The sequence below is a fragment of the Malaclemys terrapin genome, chromosome 7 (genome assembly GCF_027887155.1).
Source record: "Malaclemys terrapin pileata isolate rMalTer1 chromosome 7, rMalTer1.hap1, whole genome shotgun sequence".
NCBI lineage: Eukaryota > Metazoa > Chordata > Testudines > Emydidae > Malaclemys > Malaclemys terrapin.
Genome location: NC_071511.1, coordinates 31,929,380 through 31,944,856, shown reverse-complemented (window position 1 = coordinate 31,944,856; position 15,477 = coordinate 31,929,380). Strand labels below are relative to the sequence as shown.

The 15,477-nt window shown below is 44.5% G+C and overlaps 1 protein-coding gene across 1 annotated transcript; it reads left to right on the top strand.

The window, feature by feature from the left end:
- SPDYC (speedy/RINGO cell cycle regulator family member C) lies at positions 1 to 6,693 on the top strand. Its single transcript, XM_054035361.1, has 6 exons — positions 1 to 255; positions 1,283 to 1,341; positions 2,362 to 2,447; positions 3,758 to 3,929; positions 4,808 to 5,111; positions 5,835 to 6,693. Exons 1-6 carry the CDS (start codon positions 36 to 38, stop codon positions 5,900 to 5,902), a joined length of 909 nt encoding a protein of 302 aa, XP_053891336.1. The 5' UTR covers positions 1 to 35; the 3' UTR covers positions 5,903 to 6,693.
- The last annotated feature ends 8,784 nt before the right edge of the window (positions 6,694 to 15,477 follow it).

The following is a 15,477-nucleotide window of genomic DNA, read 5'->3' as shown; positions in this document are numbered from 1 at the left end:
AGCCCCTGAGCCTCCACTAATACCAGTAAAAAAAAATGAGGCATACTCAGAGTATTTCCCATGTCCCTCCTGTGGTCACCACTGGGGTGAAGCCAGGGAACATGAGACCGCATCACAACAGCACAAAGGGCATTGGAGCGCGTAGCAGGATGCGAATCCCTGAGAGAGAGCATTCCATAGCAGTGCTGAAAAGCATGCAGCGACCTCCATTCCATCTACATCGGGAAGAACAAGAGGCCTTCTTCAACCTACTGGGTAGGAGGCTAGACCAGTCATTCAAACTGTCCAGCATCTTGGGATATACAGTTTAGAGAAAACATGGTATACAAAACCATACTGTGTATTGGGAATGGGTTCCCAAGGCTGGATAAGACTGCAGTGACCAACTAGCAGTAAACCCAAGTAGGGAATTGCAGGGAAGAGGTATTTTTAACTCTCTATAACAAGATAAGCTTTGTATCCAAGATACATTTTAAATGATCTGGAGGATTCAAGTTGATAATTTGACTATTCAGGTTGATAACATTCCCCTTTTGCAAGCAGTTATCTGTGTTTAGCACACAGGATGGGGAGTAAGGAAATGTGGGTTTCTCAATGAAAAAAATTCTTTGACTTAATTCCCTTGTCTCCACCTGTAAATGTTGGATGATACCACTGTTCTAAAGTGCTCTGAGAACCTTGAACCTTGTCATAAGTGCAAAGTATTTAAAATTCCATTTTAGAAATGGAATATTTTGATGGAAGTCTAGACTTTGTCCACTCTGGGAGTATGGCACTGCTAGCTATAGCTATGTTTAAGCTGCTATATTTAGTAGAGGTCCAGCAAGTTTCTTTGACCAGACTGTGAAAGTCTCTTGTCTGAAAACAGTGTTGGAACCATGTTCTAAATTAATGCTATAAACTACCTAGGCAGGTCACTCTAGATCAGTGGTTCTCAAACTTTTGTACCGGTGACCCCTTTCACATAGCAAGCCTCTGCTTGCGACCCCCCCCCCCCTTATAAATTAAAAACACAATTTTATATATTTAACGCCATTATAAATGCTGGTGGCAAAGCAGGGTTTGGGGTGGAGGCTGACAGCTTCTGACCCCCCATGTAATAATCTTGAGACCCCCTGAGGGGTCCCAACCCCCAGTTTGAGAACCACTGCTCTAGAGATCTTCTTGTAAAGATTCCACCATTGCTACAGTAGGAAACAGTACTCCCATTCGGAAAGCAACAACCACTGAACAATATGAAACAACTAAAAACAGCTGCCTTGCTTTTTCTTCCCTTTACCAGAGGATGACTTGGTACAAGAGTTCTTGTCTATGGACATATGCTACAGGATTTCAGATAAGGTATGTCCCTCATGCTCCCTTCAACTTTCTTATGACAACCTTTCTAAATAGCAATGCGCAGTAGTTTAATGACTCTAACTTTTTGACTCTCTTATGCAGTATCTCTAACTTATAAACCAAACTTTAACACAAGAGACAGGGCCTCATCCCCACTGAAGACTGATATTTTTGCATTCATAACTCAAATGACTCCACCACTTTTCTTCAAACTTTCCCTAAATTCCCTTCTAGGCTGAGACAAAGCACGAGGCTTTAGCCCTTGGGAAAACTGTAGGGAGTGGCAATGAGTTTAGAACCAGTGCTTAATTTGTAATGAAAGAGGTGCTGGGGCTCAAGCAATTTTTTTTATTACATTCATAACTGATGCAGCAAGCCCAGAAGTGCCAGGGCTATGAACTGCCAAGCCTCAAGGTGCCAGGGCTCAGCTCTGGCACAAATTAAGCACTGCTTAGAATAGACAGTCTGACTTCTTATGGCCGTCACTCTGGTAAAGGACCTTGGGATTCTATAGATGTTGCATTAAAATGAACTATAGTCCTAACCTGTCATATGCTTTCTACTGTGCTGCCCATCACGCTTGGGAGAAGTTCACCGTAAATGTCTGCAGGACTAACTCTAGCCACCTTCAAATCTCTCCTTAAAACTCCTCTGCCATGAAGCTTATGGGATTTTTTTTTTTTTTTTTGCCAACAGTTAGTTAACTGGTGTGTATAGACCACTCCTTATTGTGCTGACCAACACGGTCTCATTGTTTCCTTGTACACCCCTATCTGTATCCATCTGTTGTCTCTTGTCTTGTATTTGGAAGCTTTGTTCTCTGTTTGCACAGGACTAGCATAATGGGGCTCCCAAGGGCTATGATAATACAAATAATTAGCAAGCCTCCACAAAAGTGTTTCCTTTCTTCACTCTCTCCTCTTATGGCTGGATTTCTTTTTGTTTTAAACTTAAATACTAGATGGAACATATTTTGTTTCTTCTGATCCAGAACTGGGTCTATTAAAGGTAACTCTTGTTTAGTATCTTCTAGCCATGACTCTGACTTACTTCAAACGTGCTGGCCTGCATATTAGTGAATACACACGGATGAACCTTTTCACTGCTCTGTAAGTACCTTGTAGCTCTTAACCTTGTGATCCCGGTCTGTAAAGATCCCACCATATAAATAATTCATAGACAGCAGAATGGGGAAGACCAACTGGGTTACCTAGTCCATGCCACCAAATGGTTTGGCAGGAGGAATGGCTATTAGGAGTATAATTTAATAGCATCTGGGTCCACAGTACACACACACTGGTATCTGAAGAAATTATACCCAACTTAAACCTCCCTGCACCTACCCCCCCAAAAAATTCCCCATGCCATACTGATCAGCCATAATTGTCCCCCAGCTGGGAAAAGCACAATTTAATTGCAGTGTTTCCAGTTAGCTTAAGTAGATGGTTTCAAAGAGTTTCTCCTCTAACACGAGTATAAGACTTCATTATTGGGTAGAGGCTAGTAGATATTTTTTTTAACCTTGTGTTTCAAGAGGCTAATGATGGTAAAACACAAATCAGTGGGATCCTGATGAATTTTAATTACATGGGCTGAATGCAGGGATCCCAAAGTCATACTTGTGTTCTTTCTCTCTTTATGGATAAGGAGCATTTTATTCTGTTTGTACAGTGCCTGCCACAGTGGTGTCCAGGTCTATGACCGGGCTCCTACAGTTACCATTTCAGAAGTTTGCGAGTGAACTCCATTGCCACCATGATCTAGTAACAGGAGAGGTCTCTATGGGTTGCTCTTCAATCCCTTCTTTGCATACTAAGGTTTTAGGTATGACACCTGCAGCTGAATGTACTGCATGGACACTTGAGGCCTGATTCTTACTCTAAAGCTGTTCTGGCTATGGACCCACTTGTGAGGATACTTTACTCTATCAGAGTGGTGTAGAGCTATGTTGGTGGGAATGAGAATTATTCCCTTTAAGGGCAAACACTGCATCAATCCAATCCCAAACTAATCACATCAGCTTGCAAACTATACTTATCTAATAGAATATTGAAATAGAATTGGTATCTACTGTTGTTTGTATGTTGTGTGAGAACTTGTTTACAACATAATCCACTTGTAGTTCTGTGCACCTATAGGAAAAACCCACGAGCTATTGTATACACCTAAACACAATTGGCCTTACTTGCAAACGAGTGATTTGCAAAAGCCTCTTATGCTGCAGTTCTGTGGCTTAGAACACTTCCTCTTTTATACAATGTAATGCTGGAGTGTTAAGGCTTAACACTTGCTACACTGAAAGCTACTATAACAATTCCAGGCTGTACCATACAACTTCCTAGGCTGAGTGCTTCTGAGAAGCACTGGTTAGAGGAATTTCTGTGGATATAACCTGTTTTGCCCCATTTTCCTGATGCAGGTACTTGGCTAATGACATGGAGGAAGATGAAGAGGATTACAAGTATGAGATCTTTCCCTGGGCCCTTGGTGACAACTGGCGGCAGATGTTCCCACAGTTCTTAAAGCTGAGAGATGGCTTCTGGGCTAAAATGAACTACCGAGCAGTGGTCAGCCGGCGCTGTTGTGATGAGGTTAGCCATGGCTGACATATTTTTGCATGCTTGTAATACTGGGACTATGGCTAACACATTAATAGTCACTAGAATCCATAGTCTATGCAAATCCAGTTAAAATAAAGGGTTGAGGCCTGAACTGACTATGGGAGGCTAAGTGTCCCTGCTAGCACACTAGGAAGGTCAGGAATATCGTAGTGGGTGCATCTGTCTAGCTATTCCTCAGAAATTAAATAAAACCTCAGTCTCTAGGATTTTCAAGCCAGCACTCTTAGTACAGAATCCATACTTAAGTTTAAAGATTCTTGGGTCACCATTGGCTAGGATTCTACTGAACAGTCACAACCTTTACCCTCTGCAAATGTCTTCCCTGCCAACATTAATTAGCAGTTGCTATTCTAGCTTTAGTTATGATCAAATCATTCTTATCTTAATAAATCTGTCTGATAAATAAATCTGTGGGAGAATGTTGAGATGCTACATTGTAGTTCTTACTGTCTTTGAAGCCCTATACTGGGGTGGCCAAACTTATTGACCCTCTGAGTTGCATACAACAATCTTCTGAAGTTCAAGAGCTGGGATGCACCTGCTGGGGCTCAGGATTTCAGCCCCACCCTCCCTGCTGGGTAAAAGTCCCTATCCCACCCCCCACTGCAAGGCAGAGGTCCCAAGCTCCTCCTCACCCAGTCTGGTGGGTGGAGAAGGGGGGGGCTCCACGTGCCACACTTTAACTGTAAAAGAGCTGCATGTGGCTCACGAGCCATGGTTTGGCCACCCCTGCCCTATACACTAAAAGGATTAGATATGACAAAATCATGCTTAGTGAATTTTAAGTGAATCCAGAAAGATTCAATGGCAAGGAAAAACATTGGTTTGTCTATACTCTTCTGATCTAGATAATGTCAAAGGAGCCATCCCATTGGGCTTGGTCACGTGAACGACCCGTTCATCACAGTGGAGCACTGAGAAGCTACCTGAAGAATGAAAAGGACTCACTTCCCCGAGGACCTGGTGTTACTCCCCCAAGCTGCCCCCTCTGCACTTGTGAGCTGACTGAGGAAGGCAGCCCAGAAGATGCTCCAAGTGCCGGTATTACTTCTGATGGTGACCTATTGCCATTCACTAACAAGTGGTCCCAGAACTTTATTATCCTCCCTCATAAAATAATGATGGATCCAGTGGCAACATATAGCCTGCAGAGTAAGTAGAGACAAGTCCCTCTCTCCTGGGCTCCAGCTCTGTTATCTGATTTGGAAAGAATGCATACTGCTTTTTTACTGGAATAGAGTTCTTGAGTGCCCAGTTTCCATATTCATAACTAGGCGTGAAATGAGTTGATGGGAATCACTTTCTGTTCTAGGGATAAGCAAGTTAAACTTGTTTGGATGAAGTTACTGTACTTGAGTTAATTTAAACCTCATGTTGAAGAACTAGCCCTCTAGGCTAAGTGTAATGGTTTCTTTCAGGAAACTGGAAACAATCCCTCTCTCATGGCAAAGAAAGGGGCCAGTCCTACTCCTCCGACTTGCCTGCTATAGGGAGCCCTTTAGATTCTAACCTTTTCAGGGCCACGCACATACATCTGAAAAACCTAAATGGAAAATTAAGCATGGATTGTGCTGCCTCCAGAGTCAATGCTGCATTTCTCTGGGCAGAATTCAGTAAAGAGGTGGGATGTCTTTTGGATGACATTCCAAAATCACTGACTCTGGGTATCCCTCTAGAGTAGTTCTGCTTTTGGGAATTTGTTCTTGTCAGCAAGGTGCTGTCTGCTGCTTTATTGGAATTCAAGAGCCAGTGTGGTCTACAACCAATGACTTAATGTTTAGTGGCTATAATCATGTGTATTTCCCAGTAAGGTGTATAGGTACTTGACTTGCCTGTGTGGTTATATGTTCAGCCTCTTGGTTTCTTGGTCTGCAGTCCTTCAGGAGCCAGGAGTCACTATGGAGCCTAATGGAACTGGCCTGGATTGGCGATCTGTGGGGTGACTCTCTATTCCAGGACCAAGACATCTCCTCCCAAGGAACTGCAAGTGGCACTGGACTTGTTCTCATTCTGCTGTTCACAGAACTATGTTTTCCCCATGCACTTTATGAATATATCCTGGTTGTGAACAGGAAGACAGGGCAGTACTTATGTATTTAAAAAAATTACTTGCTGATGCAGCTATTCAAATGTGCCTTATTTAATGTGCAAATCCCAATGTAATAGCTGGACAGGCTCTAATAAAAATGTCCAGGAAAAAAAGTTTAGCTTCTGTTCATAGAGAATCCTGGTGAATGTAACGATTATCAGGGCAACAAAACTTGATATTGAGTGAGCATAGCAGTGACCTATGGTGTCATGGTTGTTCTTGTTTAAGGCTTGGGATGAACACAGATGTGGAGGAGGGATTCCTGGCGAAGAAAATCAGAATTCATACATTGCTAGTAGGTCTGTTTGAGCAGAGCATCTGAATCTTTCAGGTCTCAAAGGAAACTCTCACAATGGCAGTAATATCCACTTGCACCAAAAAGGCTTGGGTGGGGGAGAAGGGAAGAATGTAATCAATACTGGGGCTTCTGTTTTAAGAGCAACTAGTACTGGCTGCTAACACATGACAACACACTCTTCTAACCTAGAATAATTGCACAATGTTATGAGTGTTAGTCACATTATCTTGATCTACTGGGGATGACCACAAGGGTTAGCAAATACAACAGATGCCATTTCTGTCAGTGCCATGGTGACTTCACTGACCAAGCTGAATGCTCTCTGCCACTGTTCATCTGGCTCCATATCTGATGCAAGTAAAATAATTCATGTGGAATCAAAGCTTGGTAGTCTCTTTAATTTGGCATCCCTCTCCCCAGCTGTCTATAGGGGATGCACAAAGACAATGAGATTCTATCTAGCAGAGTATCTTCGCCTCGGCTACAGGGCAAAGCACTTTCTCAGACTGTGGTGCTGGCATCCCTTATGGAGGTAGGGACAATCTCTGGGTGGGGCATGAAACGCCATCTTATTTCCAATTAATAGGCAAATGCAAATCTTAACCACTAAACAGGGTGACCAGAGTCTTGCCACTGTATTCCTAGGCTGCCTTTGACTTGTTATATGGGAGGGAAATTTCCCTTCTCGGTACCTTAATGGTAGAAATCTAAGGGTATGTCTATACATGGAATTAAGAACAGCTATTTGTGAATAACTCTCCATTTGGACACTCCTATTCTGGAACAAGAGTGTGTCCTCACGGAGACATGCCTGAATAGTAGCATGTAGAGAAGACCTAAAAATGTTGGTGCCTGTCACAGCTCTTGAGGCTTTTGACACAGTCCCCCATGACATTCTCATAAGCAAACTAGATGAAAGCACTATAAGGTGGGTGCACAACTGATTGAAAGACCATACATGGATTCGTTATCAAAGGTTTGCTGTCAAATTGGGAGGCCGAATCAGGTGGGGGCCCAACAGGGGTCAGTTCTGTTCTGCGTTCAGTGACTTGGATAATGGAGGAGAGAGCGTGCTTATAAAATCTGCAGATGACACCAAGCTAGGAAGGGTTGCAAGCATTTTGGAGGACAGGATTAGAATTCAAAAGACTTTGACAGATTAGAGAATTGTCTCTGAAGACAACACGATTAAAGTCAATAAAGGCAAATGCAAAGTACTGTACTTAGCAAGGAAAACATAAAATGCCCAAATACAAAATGGGGAAGTAGTGGCTAGGTGGTACTACTGCTGAAAAGAGGTTGGGGGTTATAGTGGATCACAACCTAAGTCAACAAGCTTGTGCAGTTACAGGAAAAAAGCTAATTTTTCTGGGGTGTATACAACCCTCTGTTAATGTCAGATAGGAGGTAACTGTCTTTTCCTGCTCACTGCTCAGCTGAAGAACTGTGCCGAATTCTGGGTGCCACACTTTAGGAAAAATGTGGACAAACGGGAGGAAGTTCAGAGGGGAGTAACAAAAGGTTTAGAAAACCTTTCTTAAAAAAAAAAAAAAAAAAACTGGTCGTGTTTCTTAAGAAAAGAAGACTGAGAGGGCCTTTGATAAGTCTTCAGATATGTTAAGGGCTGTTATAAAGAGGACTGTGATAAATTGTTCTCCATATCCACTGAAGGTGGGACAAGAAGTAGTGGGCTTAGCTTAAATCTTCATTACTGGAGATTGTCTATGCTGCACTTTCATCAGTAAAACTCTTGTTGGTAGAGGGTGTAGGAAAAAAACACACCACTGACTGACAAAAGTTATACTAACAAAAAGCGGTGTGGTGTGGACAGTGCTTTGTTGGCGGGAGACATTCTCCCATCCACAAAGATACCATCTCTCGATGGGGGTGGCTTTATTTTATCGTCCGGAGAAACAAAGAGCAGCTATACTGCATACCTTACAGTGGCGCTGCTGTATGGTGCGCAGTGTAGACATAGCCTTAGGTTAGACAACAGGAAAAACTTTCCAACTATAAGGGTAGTTAAGTTCTGGAAGAGACTTCAAAGGGTGATTGTGGAATCTCCATCATTGGAGAGTTTTAAGAAGAGGTTGGACAAACACCTAAAAGGGATGGGCTATGTTTACTTTGTCCTACCTCAGTACAGATGATGGGATTTGATGACCTCTCAAGGTCCTTTCCAGTCCCATGGTTCTATGATGTTCAAGGTGCTCCAATCCCTGCATAAAATCCCCAACCACTTGTTTGCTTTCAGTCACACTCCAGTTGTGAATGCAGCAGTTTGAGTTGGAAAAAATCCCACCTCTTCTTAATATCCTGCACCATGTTTTATGATTGACTAGCAACAAGCTGAGTTGTACCATTTTCTTCCTTGAGGGAAGAGCCTTTGTTTTGACCAGAACATGCCCCACATAAACTACCAAAGAGAAGATGGAACAAATATATAGTATTAATTGATGTGCTGATAATTTTGTGCTTTCTGTATACCATTCTCTATAGCCATGGATCTGCTCCTGTCTTGTCTAGTTCCTCTCCTCTTTGAACTGAAGGGCAGCTGCTGAAAAATGCCTCATCTAGGAGTCATACCACCTACTACTGAGAGAGGCTGCTTGGACTGGGATGAAAGATGGTAGTGGTTTAATGGCAGACAGCAGTGCTGCACAAACATGAAATGATATCTCTGAAACTGCAGCAGGCAAACTAATGGTGCCAAGCTACCTCTCTGTGCACTTCATCTTCCCCACCTCTGAAAGCTCCTTTGGAGTTGCACTTGAAGAATTTCCAGCACCAACCTGCTACAGTAAATGGTGTTGGTCACTCAGCAATGGTACTTGTGGCACCTTAGAGACTAACAAATTTATTAGAGCATAAGCTTTTGTGGACTACAGCCCACTTCTGGCTGTACTGGGCTATCTTGATTATCACTTCAAAAGTTTTTTTTTTCTCTTACTTAATTGGCCTCTCAGAGTTGGTAAGACACTCCCACCTGTTTATGCTCTGTGTGTGTGTGTGTGTGTGTGTGTGTATATATCTCCTCAATATATGTTCCATTCTATATGCATCCGTAGAAGTGGGCTGTAGCCCACGAAAGCTTATGCTCTAATAAATTTGTTAGTCTCTAAGGTGCCACAAGTACTCCTGTTCTTTTTGCAGATACAGACTAACACGGCTGCTACTCTGAAACTCAGCAATGGGACATTCTTCCTGCATGCTTGCACTGAGATAGGGTGTGGGAGGCTGCCCTCTGCTGGGTAAAACCCAAAACTGAGGCCCTATTCACATCTTAACTAGGACTGGCAAGCAATTAAAAAAAATTAATCACGATTAATTGTGCTGTTAAACATTAATACCATTTATTTAAATATTTTTGGATGTTTTCTAAATTTTTCAAATATTGATGTCACAACACAGAATAAAAAGTGTACAGTGCTCGTTATATTTTATTCCAAATATTTGCACTGTACAAAAAAAATTGGAATTTTTCAGTTCACCTAATACAAGTACTGTAGTGCAATCTCTTTATCATGAAAGTTGAACTTACAAATGTAGAATTATGTACAAAAAATAACTGCATTCAAAAATAAAACTGTAAAACTTTAGAGCCTACAAGTCCACTCAGTGCTACTTCAGCCAGTTGCTCAGACAAAACAAGTTTGGTTACAATTTGCAGGAGATAATGCTGCCCGCTTCTTGTTTATAATGTCACCTGAAAGTGAGAACAGGTGTTTGCATGGCAGTGTTGTAGCCGGCGTCGCTAGATATTTACATGCCAGATGCGCTAAAGATTCACGTGTCCCTTCATGCTTCAATCACCATTCCAGAGAACATGCGTCCATGCTGATAACAGGTTCTGCTTGATAATGATCCAAAGCAGAGCAGACAGACGCATGTTCATTTTCATCATCTGAGTCAGATGCTACCAGCAGAAGGTTGATTTTCTTTTTTTGGTGGTTTAGGTTCTTCTGTAGTTTCCGCATCGGAGTGTTGGTCGTTTAAGACTTCTGAAAGCATGCTCCACACCTCGTTCCTCTTAGATTTTGGATGGCACTTCAGATTCTTAAACCTTGGGTCAAGTGCTATACCTATTTTTAGAAATCTCACATTTGTACCTTTGCGTTTTGTCAAATCTGCTATGAAAGTGTAACAGAGCAGGGGCCATACAATTCTCCCCCAAGAAGTTAGGTCACAAATTTAATTAATTCATTATTTTTTTAACAAGCATCCTCTGCATGGAAGCATGTCCTGTGGAATGGTGGCTGAAGCATGAAGGGGAATACAAATGTTTAGCATATCTGGCACGTAAATACCATGCAACACTGGCTACAAAAGTGCCATAAGAACAAAAGCCTGTTCTCACTTTCAGGTGACATTATAAAGAAGAAGCAGGCAGCAGTATCTCCCGTAAATGTAAACAAACTTGTTTGTCTTAGCGATTGGCTGAAAACGAAGTAGGACCGAGTGGATGTGTAGTCTCTAAAGTTTTACATTGTTTTGTTTTTGAGTGCCATTATGTAACAAAAAAAAAAATCTACATGTGTAAGTTACATTTTCACAATAAAGTGATTGCAGTACAGTACTTGTAGGAGGTGAATTGAAAAATACTATTTCTTTTATCATTTTTACAGTACAAATGTTGTAATAAAAATAATATAAAGTGAGCACTGTACACTTTGTATTCTGTATTGTACTAGAAATCAATGTATTTGAAAATATAGAAAAACATCCAAAAATATTTAATAAATGTCAATTGTTATTCTATTGTTTAACAGTGCGATTAATCGTGATTAATTTTTTTAATCGCAGTTAACTCACGTGAGTTTAACTTCAAAAAATTAACTGCGATTAATTGACAGCCCTACTTCTAACCTCAGTATGTGTGCTATATGCTGTCTTCAAGTTCTCAGTCCCGTGTCAGTTTGAACCTAGATCTTTCACCACTTGATTCAGCTACATGTATTTGCTAGCACTGCTGTCTAAATCAGGGGTTCTCAAACTTTTGTACTGGTGACCCCTTCCACACAGCAAGCCTCTGATTGCAACCCCCCCCAATAAATATATAAAAAGGTGTTTTTAATTTAACACATTATAAATGCTGGAGGCAAAACAGGGTTTGGGGTGGAGGCTGACAGCTCATGACCCCCCAGGTAATAACCTTACGACCCCCTGTGGGGTCCTGACCCCCAGTTTGAGAACCCCTGGTCTAAACAAATCAAATGCATGCCCAAGGGCACTGCTTTTCTGTGCTAGGTGAGGATCACTCTATGTTCAGTACACTCTTTAAAACAGTCAGCTCCTTTAGTTAATGTAGAAAAGTTATCTATGTGACAGTATGTGACAGTAAAACCTACAGGTCCAAATAGATCCAGGTCCTGTTGTGCTAGGTGCATCACTTGGACAAAAGTGAGACAGTCTGCCCCAAAGAGCTTATATGCTAAAGCAGGGGTCGGCAACCTTTCAGAAGTGGTGTACCGAGTCTTCATTTATTAACTCTAATGTAAGGTTTTGTGTGCCAGTAATACATCTTAACGTTTTTGGAAGGTCTCTTTCTATAAGTCTATAATATATAACTAAACTATTGTTGTATGTAATGTAAATAAGGTTTTAAAATGTTTAAGAAGCTTCATTTAAAATTAAATTAAAATGCGGAGCCCCCCGGACCGGTGGCCAGGACCCAGGCAGTGTGAATGCCACTGAAAATCAGCTCGTGTGCTGCCTTTGGCAGATGTGCCATAGGTTACCTACTGCTGATCTAAATGGACGGTCCATAAAGATTTCGCCCTTTCTGGCTCCCATCTCTCCCTGCAATATTGATCCACTCAAACGCCCCAGATACTTTTCAAGTTCAGAAGATGGTGGCATGTGCATTTAAGAGGAAAAGCAGCGACTCTACCAGCAACAGGGTGGGGAGGCGGAGGGAAGGGGGACACTGCTACCACATAAAGGAGCATTAGGAGGTTCTTTCAAAGGAACCTGTGCACCTAACACTCTTATCGACACCGTGCCCAGGGGAGTTTCAGCTTCTCCCTTTCAGTGATGCCAATGGCTCAGAGAAGCAGCTCAGCTGCAACTCCTGGCATGAAACGGACACAGCAGAGACTGGAACTCTCACAAGCGCCCTTAAGACTTGGGTCTCTGAGGCCAAAAAAAACCACACCTGGCTGCTTCTAGGGACCACTGCGCTCCCCACTGCCTTCCCCTTTGAGATGCAGACCCTCTGCGATGCAAAACTTACCCAGATCACTCCGCAGTTTGCACATTTTAAACCTGAACTCTCCTGGGGGCTGAAAGCTGCCCAGATGGGGGGGGCCCACTCTCGCCCGAGCTGAAGTGCCACTGTGTTAGGATTCACAGATAGCAGATGGAGACAGCGAGGCTCTTGCTGTCTTTCCAGAGGCTGCAAAATCCCTCCATCCTACCGCTGCCCGGCTGGCTCGGGGCACCGGGGGCACGGCCCCCTCCTAGGCTGATGCAGTGCCAGAGAAGGGGAGAGGAGAGTGGGAGCATGAGGCGGCAGCGAGGCCATGCAAAGAGGGGGGCCAGTTGTGACTTGTGGCGCCTTGCACCAGTCTAGACTCCCTCTTTAAAGTCCAGGGGCCAGGAGAGAGTCGCACAAGCCTCTCATGCAGCATCTGGGAGCCCTAACGCAGCTGCTTCCCAGAGCCCAGTCCCCCCAGTGCTCCCCGAGCCCCGTGGGCAGGGGCTTCGGAACTCACATCCAAGATCACCCAGGTGCCCCATGGGGAAGAATCCCTGGCCAGTGGCTGCCTGCCCTTCCCGGAGGAACTCCCTGTCGGAGAGCAGCAGGCTGAGCAGGGCTGGCGGCCGGGACCCCAGACTGGCAGCGGGCTGAGCGGCTCAGCCCGCTGCTGCTCTGGGGTCCCGGCCGCCGGCCCCATTCAGCTCACTGCCGGCCTGGGGTCCTGGCCACTTGCCCCGCTCAGCCCGCTGCCGGCCTGGGTTTTTTTTCACCCAGGTTGGCAGCGGGCTGAGCAGGGCCGGTGGCAGGGACCTTGGCTGGCAGCAGCGTGCCATTAAAAATCAGCTCGCGTGCCACCTTTGGCATGCGTGCCATAGGTTGCTGACCCCTGTGCTAAATCAATAATGAATGAGAGGGGAAGGGACTTGCCCAAGAACACACAGTGCATCAGTGCCAAAGCTGGCAGTAGAATCTAGGGGCTTGTCTATACCATGCAGCTTTTAGTGACAAGCCTGTGTTGACACAGCCTTGTCGCTAAGTGTCCTCCTGTGTAAATGCTCTTTTTCTGTACTTTGTCAGCTCTTTAGCCGATAAAATACTTCCAGCCCCGCGAGCAGCATTAGCTTTGTCGGCAGGAGAGAGACGCGTTCACGCCGCCACCTGCATTGGCAAAACTTTTGTCTTTCGCAGGGGGGCTTTTTTAAGTACCTGTGAAAGACAAACGTTTTGTCGACCACTTCACAGTGTAGACAAGTCCTCAATCTTCTGATTCCCAGTACACTGCCTTATTCTCTAGACCACCCATCCTTCCCTGTTCTTACTATGCTTGTGCAGGCTTGCACTACGCCTCAGTTTTCCTCATTTGTAGAATGGGAAGAAATGCAAAGCACAATCTACATTGGTAAAGTACAGCAAAATGCTGTTTCCTTAGAAGTCTCTATGCAGTTTCATTTGGAGACTGTATATGCCACTGCTTGTCCCAAACTTCTTTCAGCATGGCTGTTAGCTGCTGAAGAGCAGCTGCATTTCCGGAATGAGTGATCCCTGAGAAAGCAATATAATCTTTAAAGTCGTATGGGTTCCTTTGGGATGGAAAGTAGTGGACAACTATCACACTGAACTTTTAATTCACATACACATACTTGTCCCCCTGTCCAGTATCTGCTCACCCCTAGAGGAGAAGTATGAAGATACATGTAACCTTCCTCAACTATTCCATCAAGTTCCACCTCCCCTATGCCAAGGAGACCGCATAGCAGCCTGTTTGCAAGGTGCTGTGCTGAGGGACCAGGAAGGAAGGGCGGAGAATTTGTGGAGATCAGGATCACAGGGTCCTTGTCCTGGTTGTCAGCAATGAGCAGAACTGATAGCAGGCCCTGAGTCAGGGGCATGCACTTGGGGTTGGCTCTGCTTCAAGAGAGATGGAAAGAATTGTGTGTGTGTGTGGGGAGGAAACCCTGCATGTCCTGTGCATCTGGGGAGCCAGGCAGGTTATGCACACACGTTACCCTAGCTGGCTTCTCTCTGCAGTGTTAAGCCAAAATCACAGAAAAGGGATGGAGGGGCAGGCTTGGGTGGATCGGGTGACCAGATAGCAAGTGTGAAAAATTGGGACTGGGGGTAGGGAGAAATAGGAGCCTTTATATATATTTAAAAAGCCCCAAATATCGGGACTGTCCCTATAAAATTGGGATATCTGGTCACCTAGGTTGATCAGTGGTGTGGGACAGGCTCTGTGGGCTAGAAGCAGAGAGATAGGTGCTGGGGAGCAGGGATTAATGGCACCTCGATGCTCAGGTGTGGGTAGGAGCTTAGAAATGAGGGTCAGGGTACCAGGATCCGGGCTGGAAGGGGGCTAAGCATTTGTGAGTGTCTAGGAGCAGAGATCTAAGGGGACTGGAAGCTCAGGCGTGGCTAGCAGCAGGCGAGGAGGCTGAAAAGCGTCTGTGACCATTTTTCCTAATCCCCTGTTCCGTTTCCTCTGCTGTGGTTTTTTGAGAGCTACGTATTTATCCGTTATTAAAGAGGCCCCTTCCCTGTAGGGTCGGTTCACCTCTGCCTACCGGGTGGTATTACCCGGCCCTGGGCTTTCCCTTCTTCCGGAGAGCGAGTTCTCACTGCAGCTCTGCAGGGAGGCTGTTGCAATGCGGAGAAGAACTGCGGGGAGGAGGGGAGAGTGTGACCGGAGCTGCTTGGTGCAGCACCATCGGGGTTATAAACAAACTTCAACCTTCTACCGCTAAAGCGACGTTTGCCAAGTGCGCGGTGCTCCTGGGAGAAGGGGGCTAACGCTGGGAGCTGCCTGCACCAAAATGTCTCTTCTTTCCTGTTTTCGTTTTGCCCCAGGCCCCAGTCTCTTGTATTTGCAAGAAGCGGTTTGTGTGTGGGCAGGGGGACGGAGGAGGAGCCTACAAGGGAGGAGTCGCCCCGAAGA

What these genes read in the sequence shown, in the direction of transcription:
- SPDYC (XM_054035361.1), top strand. Translation starts at nt 36, where the DNA reads ATGAGGCATACTCAGAGTATTTCCCATGTCCCTCCTGTGGTCACCACT. An exon ending in GCTACAGGATTTCAGATAAG is followed by an intron (nt 1,342 to 2,361) that starts GTATGTCCCTCA and finishes ACTCTTGTTTAG; the next exon opens with TATCTTCTAGCCATGACTCT. An exon ending in ATGAACCTTTTCACTGCTCT is followed by an intron (nt 2,448 to 3,757) that starts GTAAGTACCTTG and finishes TTCCTGATGCAG; the next exon opens with GTACTTGGCTAATGACATGG.